The 15,454-nt window shown below is 47.6% G+C and overlaps 3 protein-coding genes across 3 annotated transcripts in view; 1 reads left to right on the plus strand and 2 right to left on the minus strand.

Moving 5' to 3' along the window:
• GC (gamma-glutamyl carboxylase) overlaps positions 1-15,454 on the plus strand; it is a 159,997-nt gene that overhangs the window by 81,204 nt on the left and 63,339 nt on the right. The gene's annotated exons all lie outside the window — the stretch shown is intronic.
• LOC146202362 (SAP30-binding protein-like) lies at positions 2,588-3,442 on the minus strand. The gene has a single exon (XM_084601048.1). It carries the CDS (start codon positions 3,440-3,442, stop codon positions 2,588-2,590), a length of 855 nt encoding a protein of 284 aa, XP_084457174.1.
• LOC146202363 (neprilysin-1-like) lies at positions 6,638-11,204 on the minus strand. The gene is made up of 2 exons (XM_084584498.1): positions 10,021-11,204; positions 6,638-7,505 (listed from the first exon to the last, which is right to left on the minus strand). Exons 1-2 carry the CDS (start codon positions 11,202-11,204, stop codon positions 6,638-6,640), a joined length of 2,052 nt encoding a protein of 683 aa, XP_084440624.1.

Below are 15,454 nucleotides of genomic sequence, written 5' to 3' on the forward strand. Positions count from 1 at the left end.
TGCTCGACGATCTGCCGAGGACTGATCGGGCGACCGTCGGCCGATGCGTGTCGTCGGCGTCGCTGGTCTGGGAACTTGTCACACTACGACGACAGGCGGTCGTTGGTCGTGCTGGCGTCGTTGTCGGCCTAGTGGGACTGACCGGTGCATCAACGACGGGATCGGCCGACCGACCCGCCGACCACCGACGTCGGCGTCGCATCGGCATCGGCGTCGCGTCGGCCTAGTGTAAGCGGGCCTTTAAGGGCCAACCGCATGGAGCGAACTTTCTCTGCGAGCTTCATGCAGCGCGGCGTAACCGACGCACCGTCGCCGTGCCGAACCACATGGAACGAAAAACTGGTGGCGTTCGCAGCGTCGGCACCCGAGTGAGAAAACGGACGACCTAGGTCCGATTCAATAACGCACTTTTCACACTAAATGATATTTCAAGAACAACAAACAAATAGGCAGCGTCTAAAACTGCGCCCGACAGCGCTTGTATACTGCCTCCCAGTGTACGTCCGACGCCGGAGCGACAGCGTACTGGCGCGTCTCTCTGTAGCAGGGTTTGAGCCAGTGTTGAGCGGAACGTCGAAAAAGTTCCCGTTTCAGCTGTGTCATCAGAGTAGGCAAAATCGCAACCGCAACCGGCCTATCGGAAGGAGCGGCGGCTGGACCAAGACCTGTCGCTACCTTTAAAAAAATGGAGGAGCCTTAGATTCAGGTGTAATTTTTCTTAACTGCGACATTCTTATTTCACATACACTTCATAGATGGCGCTACCTACTACATTTCTCGTACGCGTCTCTGCTATTCCGTTATTATTTGTTTTTTGTACACTTTGTAATTGGTAACTGTTACCAGTTTAGTAAAGGAAGGAAAGCCCGAAGCTTAACAGAGGAAAAAAAAAAAAACAAGCCATGGAGCATTTCAATCGTGCTTAAACAATTTCAAGAAGAGCTCGCGCGCTTCAAGCGAAGCACAGAAAAATTAGCTGAAATCATCCTGACCGTGCACATTCCTCGAGAGTCGTAGAGCAAAACCGATGCTTATCCTCTGACTGCGAAGTGTAGAGTTTTTCCACGCGAAAACTCAGCACCGCTAAAAGCTTGTTACTTGAACAGTTTAGCATTTTCTTTAAGCCACTTTACACAAAACGCTAACTTTGATCTCAAATAACTTTTACACTAAATAGAGCAGACAGCTGATATTTTCAGGAAAAAGCAAACCCTGCAAGACCTCAAATTGTGCAAAAAATCTGCGCAGCACAATGCATATCTTGAAAGTTATCGTATATACAATTACCTGCTTTAAATACTTTTTAAATGCGCGTGGATAACAAACTAAGCAATACACACTAATAAAAATGCTTAAACATCTAATCTCTAAACATCTCAAACGGTTTTTCTCGAGGTGCAAAAGGTTTTGCACAATTTTGCATTTCCTGAGACAAGTAGAGCTGAAAAGGAGTTTCTTACCTTTGCGTTTTTCTTTACAGCTTAAACATCTTCGCAGCTATTCATAAACCATAAGCGCCATTCGAAAGAAGATAAGATAAGCTTTACAATGATATTAAAACCACACTTATAAACAAAACGAGTGAGGCACAGTAGACGTATGAATATCACCAAAAATGTCGTCTCCTCACCGCAGGAGTGGGACCGCCACCTTATACGCGAGAGCGTAGGCTACCAGCCCACATATAAATGAGAAGGGTTAGATGTTGCTGAACCGAATGTGGAGCGAAAGCATTAGCGGCGGATGACCAAGCGTACTTCTTCTTTGTCTTAGTCTTCTTCTTATTATTATTATTCGTCTTCTTCGCCTTCATCTTCTTCATCTTTTTCATCTTCATCTTCTTCTTCGTCGTCGTCGTCTTCTTCTTCTTACTCTTCTTCGTCTTCGTCTTAGTCTTCGTCTTTTCGCGGCTGTTCAAGGTCAAACGTGGCCCTTCCTGGGACTACGAGCGGCCGAAACCTGGCGTAGTATTGCTATCACAAAAAAAAAAAAAAACCATGATGTCGGCGGCAAAAAATAGTACTTTGTTGGAGCGGAGGGGAGAGGGGGGTGACGTTTTTAATTCATTTTTTATTCACTTCATCCTTAAAATTATTCCTCCTGTTAGTGACAATGTAAACACCAACTTCGCTTGTTCCCAAAGCTCAAAAATCCCTTTTCGCATCCCTACCTTAATTTAGGTGGTCAGGAATCGGTAAAGAAGAAACACTGATCCGATAGTCATGATAATTGAGGTGAGAGAGTTTATGCAAGAAGCGCTACCGTTTTTTTTTTTTTTCGAACTAGAGAGTTTGCATCACCGAAAAGCGCTGCGCAGAACAAGACAAAAGCTGGCAAGATGTTAGCAGCGGTTAATTTGGTCACAAGTTTCCGCAGCAACAAAACCATTGAGACGAGAGCGACGCCGCCGCGGACTGAGGGATGCAAAAAAAAGTGCAGTGCCAGCTTTTTATTGAATGGAGTAGAACACTGCAGCGACTGCACGGGCACTCTCCTGCTCCTTTCCCCAGCGGCCGCCTGTCGTCGTGGCTGCGTGGGCAACCAGTTCAGAAGGCTGCCCCGAAATCATTGAGGCCCGTTGTGCTTTTCAGCGCTTCGTGACTGTTGACGGCTTCTTGTTCTTCGTGCCTATAGCCGTGATTACAGTAGGCTTAAAAGGGCCTACTTGCGAGGTCGAAGGTCTTGAGGCAGTGGCCGCGGCCGCGGCGCCTCGGAGCTTTTGAAAGCTGCTGGCGGGCAGCGGACAGGCCACGTCCCACTTGCTCTTGGTAGACTTAGGGGCTTTGGCAACACCCTTAAGGAACTCCACCTTGGTCTTTTTCTCGCGCTGGCGCTTGTCCATCTCGTTCTTCTGCTCTCGCGCCAGTTGCTCGTAGTACGACTCGGGGCCCCAGCTGTTCGGATCGTACGCCTCCGGAGGGTAATTAGTGCCAAGCTCGTCGATGTCACAGAACGAAACCAACTTCTCGTACATGCTGGGGTTCCGGAAGTCCTTGCGTTTCTGGATCGAAGCGTTCATGTCCGTTCCGTTGCGAACCTTCCGCTCGTAGAGGCGCGCTATCTTCTCCTGCAGCGCTGGCGCGCAGCGTCCGGGGGGCTCCGGCGGCAGACTGATTTGATCCAGCTGCAAGTTCTGTAGTTTACGGTGGAAAGTTACGGGAGACGCTGCCCTCACTGGCAATACCTGAATGGGCTTGACGAATTCCAACTTCTCACGCTGCTCATCATTATCTTCATCTCCAACCACAGCTTCATCGTCGACACCGTACGAGACGAGCGATAATCCTCCCTGCGAGCCGCTGTCCATGCTCAGCGCTTCATGTTCCTCTGGAAAAGACGTCTCATTGTTCTGGGGCTCTGACGCTAAGTCCTCATCCGAATCGGTGTACGACTCCATCAGTGATTCCAACGCTGTGGCCTTCGTCAAGGAATCACTGTTCATGGTGCGGCAGTAGGCAGCAACACTTTCACGGTGAAAAAAAAACAAAACAAAACAAAAAAACTCACGAATGTGTCTTGCAGGTAGTAACGTCGCGCAAAGGACAGCCCAAGCACGGTCAGTTACACCGTCGTGCCTAACTCGGAGCCTAAGAACACGCTAAGACACTAACACGTCAGCATTCTAGTTCTTTCTCTGGATTGGCTTGTACTGCGGCTTGGCCGCGTCGAGAGCACAGCGATGAGGCTGCCACAAAGATACTTTGTTGGGCGAGTTGGTACTTATTCAGTATTAATATAAACAGCGCGAACACGAAGACAATGGACAAGATAAAAGAAAGCCACAGTACAAAGCCACAAAGATATTGTGCTTGTACGGACAATTTTTTTCCTGAACAACAGAAGCTTCATACAGTATTTTAATTAAACCAATGTCTACTTCTGTAGCGAAAGCCACACTGCGGTAGGTTTTCAAGCCGTTGGCGTGGCACCATGGCACTGCTGAAGACGTAGAAGAAGAATAAGAAGAAGAAGGAGGAGGAGAAGAAGGAAAAGAAGACGAAGAAGAAGAAGAAAAAAGAAGGAAAATAAAAAGAAGGAAAAAGAAGAGAAAAGAAGAAGGAGAAGAAGATGAAGCCAAATAAGGAGAAGAAAAATAAGAAGGAAAAGAATAAGGAAAAGAAGAAAAGACAAAGAAGTAAAAGGAGGAGAAGAAGACAGATAACTGGGTAGTTGGTAGAGGCGAACGACAACAGTGAGTTGCTAGGACAAAAGGTTCGTTCGAACGTTGTGGCGGCAGTGTGCCCCGGAGTTCGACGTAGGGACGATGTCATACCATTAGAAATCTTCTGCACCCGAATGAGAATGGTCAACGACAAGAGGCAAGGGGTGCTCACACGTGAAGTGGTTCCCCTATGGCAGAAATAAAGCTGAAACTATAGAGTAAACTACTGTGCGCAAAAGCCACGTGTTTACTTTTAAGCCGAACCTATAAGCGTAGCAATGCAGATTGCTTTCGCGTAACTCCAGGTTTAACCACAAGGTAAACCGCAGCTAATTTTTTCATTTCTGTTTTGGCTTTTCCTTAAATTTAATAAACATAATAATAATTTTTACCTTTCTACTACAGCTGGTGTTGTCTGTTTGTTTTCCTGTGCTCCGCTATGCCCTCTCCAGCATTCTGTGCACAGTGGCTGCTCCTCTCATGTCCCTCTCCCTCTTTGAACAGAAGTCAGTTGCTAGCCTTTTGCTGTTCTCTCTTTCGAGTGGCGGTTCTGCGCTTCTCACGGCACCTGGGAACGCATTCTTGGGCCGAGTGTGAGAATTCAGTGAAAAAGTTAAGGAACTATTTAACACGGCTAAGCCTATAGTAGACCACGGCCGGTCTCGGGGGAGAGCGCGCGCTCTTTAGAAGCGCTCTCTCCCTCGAGACCGGCCGTGAGTAGACAAAGAGCCGCAGTTAGACCTTCAGCCGACCCTCAGCGGCGTAAGCAATGTCTGCGGACTTCAAGGACACCACAGCCCGGTCTAGACGAAGGGCATTTTGAAGGGAGAAGTCCCAGAAGTCGAGCCAGGTGGGCAGCGGTGGCGGTGGAAGGAAAGGGTAGGCAGGGGACTGGAAGGCTGCGTATCATTGTGTCAGGCAATGTATATTTGAGGAGATATGTACCGGTTTGAATGATGTTTGCCAAGTGTGAAGAAGAAGAAGAAGAAGCAGGTTTGCGATGTAAAAGGTGTAGAATGTAGAAGTGGATTCAATTCTTATACATGCACTGAACTCTGGCCAATCCTCCCCTGTGGGTATGTGCCATATATTCACCGAGGTGAGGAGAAGAAGAAGCGAAGCAACAGCGGAACAAGTATTGAACCTACCTAGTATATTGCTACCGCAAGATTTTTGTGTTAGCGCTGATCTGTCTGAATTATACTCGCTCTTTTTGTTATTATTTTTATTATTTTTAAATTTTAACCTTTTCTTTATTGATTTCTATTCCTATCGCATTAAAATTCTAAATTATTATTGCAACACTAACTCCTAATTATGGGTTATCTGTCATACAGTCAAATTGACATCATGAATTCTATTCTGTCACCTGCAATGTATTCTGGCCAATCCCCCACTATGGGTATGTGCCATATACACCGAGGTTAAGAAGAAGAAGTACTGAACGCCACCCGCTCCGTGCCCCACACGTGCAATGAAGAAGTAGGTGTGCTATGTAGAAGAAGAATGCGAAGAAAAAAAAAGCGGGCAGCGAGCAGGCCGCGCGCTGCTAGTGACGCGGCTGAAGCTTTCTGTAGCGTATACGCGAAACGCACCACAGCTAGCCGCGTGACGCTTTCGCTTAAAAATCGAGGTTGCTTTCACTTTGTTTCAGCGATATGTAACCAACTGCCTGTATTTTATGAGTAACACTGAAATTGCTTTAGCGAAAGTGGGTACAGAAGGCGGGTTTTAACATTTGAGAGATAGCAATACCAATAACTACCAATAAAACCTCAGATTTTGCAGGTAAAATGAAGGAGCAATAATAAAAGATGGCAAAGGTCTAACCTGCTCTGTTCTGGAACAAACAGATCTAATTTTATAACCCGGTTATGCGAATGTTATGAATCGAGAAGGAGCTTCTCTTCGCCATTTTGGGTTCTTACGGAATGTATTACATTAAGCGCACCTGCTAATTAGCTCGCACAGCCATTCACTCAAGATAGAGTATGTAAGGTATGACCACCAGTTCTTGCTAATGTGAGCCCAATGACCGGAAACCGGTACCCTTTGCCTACTGCCCCATTTTTCTGCTATTTCACTTCAAGAGGCCGCTGTAGATGTGTGTACAAGGTTATGTACGCTTGGAACGCCATTCTCGACAACCCAACAAATCACTTTGGGAGCTGCAGATTAACACTTGGTGCCGGCGGCAATTACAACAGAACATAGTCAAAGAAGAAGCTCAAACGTGTGGCTGTCTTCAGTTTGTCTTCGTGGCACAGAGAGGCTTGGTCGCGAAGAGCTGCCAAACGATATGAAAGACAAACTGCCAAGGAGTTTGAACAAAAGAAACGTCTTACATTAAAACACTGCAAAAAAAAAAAACAACCTTTTTTTAAAGAAAATAAACATGAAATCATGGTCTCTGTTGTGTCCACACAAAAAAAAAAAAATTCTCACATGCCGGGGTGCATTTTTATGGCAACCCGGTCACAATGCCCGACACTTTTTCTTTGGATTCATCTTGCTTCCGGGCTTGCACTCGAAAGCCTTTGTGAACGGCTCATAGTTGCTGAGGGGCACATTTACTCGGTACTTTGCAGGTGCCCAGGCTGCGTCCTCGATAACGCGTTCGGTGTCCTCGTCAGGGTCACAGAAGGACTGGCCGAACATGAGGTAGAAGAGTTGCTCTGAACTCACGCTTGGCAAGTTCTCAAAGTGCAGGAACACGTTTTGGAAGCCCAGCGCGTCCATGGTCGATATGTAGAAGAGAAGCGACGTCCGATAGGCCCTGTGGAGCACGGTAACTGCGACGTTGTCAGCCATGTTCTCACGCAGTGTCCTCTGGCCGTCGAGAGTCCTGTTGAACGGGCCCACCTCAATGGCGCCGTACTGCTGCTCCAGGCAGTTCTTCACAGCTAAAAGTGCCTCCGTGTCGGCTTCAGGACTGAAGAGAAACTTCTCCTGGAACACGTTGTAAAGGAAGCGCGTCATCACGAACCCCACCGTGGATGACTCAAGGAAGAACTCACGGCCCTTCAGCACGAGCGGGGCGATGGAGAGCGGTACGGTGAGCACGTTGGTGTCCGGGTCGTACTGAGAGGTCAGCTCCAGATTGCCATCCTGCACGGTGTCTGCAGCCTTGAGTACAAACTCGATGTAGTGTTCGGACAGGGAAGACTTTGCTTTTACGTAGGAGGCTAACATATTCTTAACGTCTGGCTCAATCATGTTGACGGTGTAGTACTCGTCAACGTTCTCCATTAGGCTGAAGTAACTGGGTCCGATGGACATGATTTCGTCCTCAATGCTGTTCACAGTAGTCATTGGGATCTCGACCGCAGAATCCAGAACACTCCTGGGAATTAAGAAAAGTGAGGATTGTTGCTACCACGGGTGAAGTTATTTATGGCGTTGGACGTTTAACCGCTTATGGCAATATGCGGTATGAAAGCGCCACAGCTTCTTGACAGCGGAAAAGTTTGTCATTTTGATTATAGTGACTGATGATTGGAGCAAGCGGTTACTATCGACGGCAGGGCTCGTTCACAATAGCCGTTGAAACAGAGAACCGTCAATTATCTTAGTCGACTACTAGAACGTCTGTGATCCCTCAGCGCTATGACGCTTGCAGCTGACCAATGCTCAGCAAACCATGCTCAGGATTCGTGGTTACAGCGGTCACACTTCGTTGCAGGCAAAAAAGCAGAATGCCCGAGAACTCCCCAAATTTGACGTATGCTAACAGGCCTTATAAAGCAGATAAAACTGCGAGTCCCTTAATAATTTGTCTTTCAAGACCTGCTACACTTGCATTCACAAGTAAGGACCTTTCTGTTTGAATACACGCGCATTAAAATTTGGACGCGGCCTGCTTGCACTGATTTTTCAACGAACAGCAATTTTTCGATGCCCGATCTATCACCTTACGATTAAAGGTCAAGATGCTCGCATAGCCACTTAACACAACCGTGAGCCGGTTCGAAGAAGAATGTGTGCTTAACCTTGAAAAGCTCACGCTTTAGTCGCTCGTCTCTACTAAGTGCATGGAAAATTAACTGAACGGCGCAACTTTCTCTAGTATGCTCAGAGCTTTTTTGGAACTTTTCACCGGTGAAATATATGGAGACTATGTTGCCCATCACATACTATTCTTGCATAACTTTTGCCCTTCCCATTATACTCTTGAATTCGCTGAAGAGCCCTCGTACGCGTTGCTTGTTACTGCGGTTGCTACGCTTAACTTATGGCAAAGCGTGCAGGTATATCAACAAAGCTACGTGCGACAACTGTTCGCTGCTCTCCGTATTTCAGTACTGCCCCTATACTCAAACCAAGGATCCAAGATACAGCAAAATCGAAGAGTATCGTAGAATAGTTGGATACATAGACAAATCCATGCATAAAAATGGCGATAGCTAAACTCGCTTGTAATCTAAAAGCAAGAATACACTGCCGCCGTCTTATCAATGTATTTCTTGCAGCGACGCGCCACCGCCCCTCTTGCTGGAAGGGCAGCGCTTTGCTAAGCGTTGGTAAGCACACCATTCATTCCTGGCATCGAAGCCGCAGAAAACAGTCCTTTGGAACTACCCACTGCCTACAATAAGTGTAATCGCGTTACCAGTACGTTATAAATAGAGTTCTCGCTCATTAACTCTGTGGGTGCGGTTGGTTTCTGTTACACCCTCGGGAGTGATGCGAGCGAAGCAGGTCAGATAAACTCTGCCTACTAGGCTCTAGTTAGGTTGGGTTCACTGCATAAGAGACATGCGGTGCGGAAACGGATTTAAAAAAAATTGAAGACCATCGTCAGACGTGTACACCTCATGTTTTTCTGGTAGCGTGGTTTCACAGCGTTGGCAGCAGGCTGCACTGCCGATTCAAATTCGCGCTCAAAACGTGATCGAAGAGTATCATTGGGGAAGGGCTATTTGTAGGGGTGGGGCGCGCAGTTAGATATATTGAACGCAGGGTGAAATTTTCAGTCCGATGTACTAGGACGTTTGCACCGGATTTTTGAAGGGACAATAAGAGTGTTCGATATAGCGAACAATTCGAAATATCCATGTTCAATATGTCCGTGGTGGACTGTTTGTTGACAACTGGCAGACAGCGGCAAGTATAGTCCAAGCTTAATCGGAGGCCGCCTTAATGGGAACCCGCGTACATGCACCCTGCTGTTTCTGGACCTATATGTGACTAGCTCAAATAACCTACCACGTCGGAACTTTCGTGCCGAACGCTGCACTTATAACCACATACTGCGCCCTAGAACGTCTGAAATGCCCTTCGCAGTACGTGTAATTACCTCACTGTAAAGGTGCACCAAAACAAACCGCCGCCTGACCCGAGATTCAAACTTCCTTCGCCTAGAATCAATGCAACTTGGCTAATTAGATTATGCTCTCCGCTAAGTTTTCAACGTAACGAAAACTGAGGTAGTTATCGCTTTATTTGGCCCCGCCGGGGTGGTGCAGTGGTAAGACGCCCGACTACTGTGCCGGAGTTCCCGGGATCGAATCCCGGCCTCGGCGGCTGCGTTTCGATGGAGGCGAAACGAAGTGGCGTCCGTGTGCTGTGCGATGTCAGCGCACGTTAAAGATCCCCAGGTGGTCGAAATTACTCCGTAGCCCTCCACTACGGCTCCCCTTTCTCTCTATCCACTTTCTCTCCCACCTTCATCCCTTCCCTTACGGCGCGGTTCAGGTGTCCACAGAGCAAGTGTGACAGATACTGCGCCTTTCCCTTCCTATGAACCAACCAACTATCGCTTTATTTGCATGCTAACCGACTGCTGTTTGCTGTGCATCGAGTTGAGGTGCAAACAACGATTCTGCTTTACATTACACAATAAAATTAGTTCGGCTTACCTGTAGGAGTTACGTAGAATGGCCTCTTTCATTCCAGCGCTCGTGATGACATCAAGCCGAACAGTTGAGTTGAAATGGCTCACAAAAACATAGTTGAAGACCCTGTACGTAAGCAGTGAACAGACTTCCCGACTGACGTTGTGATAGGCTGGAGTCGAAGCGGCCTGACGAAGTTTCACAAAAGGGTAAAGGTGAAGAATTGCGCTGTACTCAACGTAGTCTCTGACTTGTCTGTTGGTGAACTTTTTCAACATTTTCTCGATGTGCTTGAAGTATTCTGGAGACCGAATAACGACGCAGTCATCTTTCCGTGCAGTCTCAATCAAGTTGAGCAAGAAAGTCTTCCAATCGAAGCCTTCTGTCGTGAGGTCTTCGATTGTAGTTGTGTCATATTCGGACATTTTCTGGTAGCTCTCACTCCACAAACCCGAAAACTTGTTGAGAAATATGTCAATCTCTCGAACGTTGTTCGCCGCATGCTCGGACCCGATCAGTTCTTTGACGAACGCAACGTACTTCTTTGAGAATGCCTTTGGAATGTCGAATATGTGGTCGCCTTCGAAGCGTCTTGGTCTTTTGAGCACAATGCACTCCCGACTGTGCTTAGCACGGTTCGTCACGGACACGTGCACGAGCGGGAAGACTTGCAGTATCTTGGCCAGTTTAGCGAGACCCTCTTCCAGATTCGCGTGTTTACCGCTCAGCTTGAGGAGCTGGAGCATCTCGTCCATTTGCGCTGCGACAGACGTGTAGCGGCCTTTCTTGCAAGCCTTGTAGAACGACGCTATCTGGCTGGTGAGTTTCGTTCGCTTGAGCCATCCGAGCCGCGAGTACTTGTCAATGACATCGTGTATCTCGAGTAGAAAGTGTCTGACGGCCGACCTGCGTACCGACGACGCTGGCTTCGTACTGGAGCAGACGTAGTCGTAGAAGTCGTCGCACGGATCCAGGGTCCAAGCGACGTGCTTCTGAAGCTGCTCACCTTCTTTGAGGCAGTGCTCTGAAGTGCATGTGTAGATGAAGCCCGAACGCTGCCGCTGCCACGAGAACAGGTGCGCTGCCTGGAACTCGCCGTGGAATTTGGGCCTGTGGATGTTCTTGACGGTGAAGACGACTACTAGGGCGATGGCCACCGCCAGGCACATGGAGAAGATGGCCATCAGGATGGCCTTAATGGGTCGCATCCTTATGCCCGGCAGCGCGAGGCCGCCGAGCGCGGCTGCACCGCGTCTAAGATGGTCCGCCATCGCTTTGCTGCTGAGGCGAAGAAGACGCCAACACGGCGCTCGTGCGGCGCTACTCTTCTTTCTTTTCCTTCTTCACAAGTCGCGCATGCCTGTTAAGACAGAGCAAAGATCTGAATAAGTAAACGCGATGGCATGTGCGTATCCTTCTCAGCTATCATCTTTTGCTGCCTTCCTTCATAAATCCTCGCGTATCCTGTAGAACTAAAACCTGAATTAACGAGTGTTCGTGGTTTGGGCCAACGTGGGTGGTTCAAGAGAAATAATCGGCAGAAATAATGACTTCGGCAGAGATTGGCTTGAGAAAGGCTAGCTGGCGGCGCTCCCTGATGCATCCTTCTTCCGTAAGCAGGTTCAATAAAACCAAACAACTCAGGGACAGTGGAGGAGGCGGCTATCGCCATGGCGATGGTCAGCACCAAAGCGGTTACCATAATTAGCGACTCCAAATCTTCTATAAACAATTTTGCGAGGGGCACGATCTCGAAAGAGACAAAGCGAATTTTAAGATATAAAGACTGGAACCAAAAAGAGGTGGAATATGGGTGCCGGCACACTTGGGGAACAAAGGAAACGAGTTGGCTCCCAGCATAGCTCGAGGTTATGTCGGCCGAGCAGTGAGCCAGGTTGATTCCCCCATTTTCTCGAGAAATGCACTTATCTCATTTCATGACTGCACTAATCACTTTAAATTAGAAAGGCGGATATATTCTCCACCAGAAAAGAAACTGGACAAAAGGCAGGAAGTAATCTGGCGTCGGCTCCAGACGCGTGGCTTCTTCAGCCCATCTAAATTAGCGCACATGTACCCAGCACAATACAATTCAAATTGTAAACACTGCGGCGAAATAGCAGGATATGATCATATAATATGGAGCTGCAAAAAAGCGCCGTCACCAGCGAACCTACTACCAGTCCCTTCTTTAGAGCGGTGGGAGGCTATACTGGCCAGCTCTGACCCGTTGACGCAAGTTCGGGCTACTGAGTGGGCTCAAAAGGTCGCCGAGAGCAACGGACCTGAGGCCATCTAAGTGTAACGCCCACAAATCGCTCATTGCTGACAATAAGTGTTTTCCAATCCAAAATCCGTAGATGGAAAACGTGCGCGCTACTATTTGCTCAGCCCTAAAATGGTGTTAGAGATCACAGTCGTTCGTGTAAGCTGCAAAGGCGCCAGAAAAGACTAGGAATGTATGGATTTGTTCATTTGTGTTCATGCGGCGCTCGACTATTTATTCCCTCCGCGCCGGTTGGTGCTCCCGTTCGACCTTATAGAAAATGGACACCAGTCTAGGTGCATTCCATCCTTCGCGCTGTCACTGCATTCATGCAATTTTAAATGTAGGAAATGCGTCGCATGAGGTAAAATAATCACTGCGTTCCTCATTAAATATTGTTCAATCAATATCAATATGAAATAGCTGGCTTTGATGGTTTGCGCCAAACAACGACACATGATTTATACAAGGTTAACAAAAGGAAAACTTGAGAAGCCTCAGAGCTCATAAACATCGTCACGGACGTCACAAGCCACGCGTTACTCATGCCGTACAGACAGGCGTTACACGACAGCAAGCAGGTGGGGACACTTGAAAACACCCTCAACATCAGTGTAATGTTAATTGGCTTGGTCGGACGTTAATGAGCAATTACTCCTTTATTGCACCCTTGCTATCGTAGAACAATCTACAATTTACAATTCCCGTAGAAGAAAAAGAGCAACTAGTGCTTCTGTCTATTACTCATAGAAAAATTAGACGTACTAATGAAACTCTTGGCGAAATGTATCGAGTTGACCAAACATTAAAAAAAAAAAAAAAACTGGCAATCAGACAGAAGTTAGAGCAGTGATGTAATCTACCAGCACAAATAGAGAAAATAAGAAGGCGCTGTTGATAGTTTTCAATTTTAGTGAATAAATATCTTAACGTCGCATTGTGTTCGTCCATATGTTAGGTTGTTGAGTGGTTACAGCGACTAACCATGGCTAAAAACGGTCCTTTTTTTAGCCCTATCGTAGTTCCGTTTCCCTGTTCCACGGGTGGAGCATGTTCGCCCATGAAAGGGCGCTTTCTTCGACTCCAGGTTCCTAACGCCACTTAAGGAAACATCCTGGAGTTCGTCAAGTCTAGCCTCATTTTCTTGTACCGCGTGTGATTAGCAGCTGTTCACGCATGCCTGCGCAATCGTTGGAGCCGCGCTAATTATTAAGTAAAGTCGCGAGACGGGAAGGGCAGCCGATGCTGAGCGTTGTTCTCGCAACGCTGCACTTGTGTGGGAGGCTAGAATTACAAACACGAGGCGAGTCGAACAAAAGTCTAATGCTTTCGGAACTCCACCCGCAAACGCAGCACGCGACAAGACCTTCAATTCCGAGCGCCCCCCCCCCCCCCCCCCCCCCCCCTTTACAGCCCGCACCGAACTGCAAGAGCCAGTCTAGCGGCAGGGAGCTCGGTTACGGTATACACCCAGATTTTCATCATGGGGCATTTTTGACACAATTATCATCGACTTGAACGGAGTCACTGCTGTAGTATTTATTCTGGGCCGTTGTGTACACAGTGTATTCTAGATGTTAAATCACCAGTCACGTATATTACGCGACTGCTTCTTTGAAATTCCCCCAGTGAGCTTCTAGGTAGAACGAGGGGAAGAAGATGGCTACACGGTATGAAAGAGCACTGAACAAGGGTAGAGGGGGGAAACCTCAGTTCGCAGGTCGAGCCTACGTTTCGACAAGTGGACTTGTCTTCGTCTGGGCAAAGCGATCACCATTACCTGAAGAAGAAAAGCTGGGGAGGGGGAGGGTGGGTGAGAAGAATGTAGGTCAAGGAGTGAAAGAAAAAAAAAATGTTTCTTCAGTATGTATTTCTCAGCCTGGAACCGGTGATCCTGCGGCCTGAAAAAAAAAAAAAAAGTCTTTCGAGAGACCCGCAGCCAGGTTGATTGCTCTATGCTAACAGGTTTGGACAAAATTTATTACCAGACAGATTGTAAATTTCGAACTCATCGTCTCGGAAAGACATATCCATGACTGTGAGAGACGGCGTAGTGAAGGGCGGCGGATGAACTTAGAAGACCCGGAGTTTTAACAACGCTCAGCGTGTACGGGTGCTTTTGCATTTCGTCTCCATTGAAATGCGCCCTCCGTGACCGGGTGTAGATTCCGCTATAGTAGAATCTCGATAAACGGAACCTCAAGGGACCGGGAAAATATGTTCCGTTTATCAGGAGTTTCGTTTAAGGAGAGAATAGGTTCAGCATTGCGCAATCCGCTTCCGCGTGAACCCTACGCGGCTGGCGCGCGCGCGCGCAGTTGGCAGTCTCAGCGGATCTCAATTTGCGAAATCTAGGTAATAAGGAGAACGGTACACTATGAGAACAAACTTTATTAGAGAAAAATAAGCAGTGAATTTTTGTTCCGGTAGTACTAGTACTGAAATTTAAAAAAAAAAATGTCAAAAGAGTGGGAATTACCACTTATTGGCTAGTGAAAAAGGATTCCTGAAGAATTCCTGAAGAATTCTTGTTAGGCTGCTTTTGGGAACGCGCACTTCGTCGCTAGCGCCGTTTTCGTGAAGCCACCACTCTCGAAGTCGTTGATGATCTCCATCTTCCTTTCCAACGCAAGTGCATTGTGCGGTCGTTTTTGCGCTGCCATCGGACCGAACAAAAGCTCTAGGGCTCTAGGGCTTAGGCCTAACTGAACACAACTGCCGTGAACGCGAGCGAGCGATGCGGAGGGCAGTGTACGAGCAAACCGGAAACCGCCGGAGACGGAAACCGGAGTGGTGACGCGGGGAGGAGAAGGAGGGGAGCATTGATGCGTACCGCGATGGCACTGCGCTTGTCCAACTAGTTGCGGTTTCGAGTTTTTCGGTTCCGTTAACGCGGTGGTCGCAAAGTTTGAGTTCCGATTAACGAGATTTTTTTTACATTGGCTTAATACAAAACCAACCAATCGCGAGGCGTTTGTTCCGTTTAAGCGGTAGTTCCGTTTAACCGATTTCCGTTTATCGAGATTCTACTTATAGGAAGCAGCTGATGAATGCCAAAGCCACTGCGCCACATCGGCGGGCCAAGTGAAGACGCAGTCAGTGAATGAAAAAAAAAAAAAGAAAGAAGATTAGTCAAGCAGAGGAAAATACAATTCTGCATGTGTCTCTAGCATTGCACACGCTAACAACTAA

The sequence above is a fragment of the Amblyomma maculatum genome, chromosome 1 (assembly GCF_055883805.1).
Source record: "Amblyomma maculatum isolate TAMU_Amacu chromosome 1, ASM5588380v1, whole genome shotgun sequence".
In the NCBI taxonomy this organism is placed as follows: Eukaryota; Metazoa; Arthropoda; class Arachnida; order Ixodida; family Ixodidae; genus Amblyomma; species Amblyomma maculatum.

Bases quoted from the DNA above. Each gene is read 5' to 3' on its own strand.
- LOC146202362 (XM_084601048.1), bottom strand. From the start codon at position 3,442: ATGAACAGTGATTCCTTGACGAAGGCCACAGCGTTGGAATCACTGATG.
- LOC146202363 (XM_084584498.1), bottom strand. From the start codon at position 11,204: ATGCGACCCATTAAGGCCATCCTGATGGCCATCTTCTCCATGTGCCTG. The intron at 7,506-10,020 runs GTAAGCCGAACT...CTTAATTCCCAG, and splicing joins ATTCTACGTAACTCCTACAG to GAGTGTTCTGGATTCTGCGG.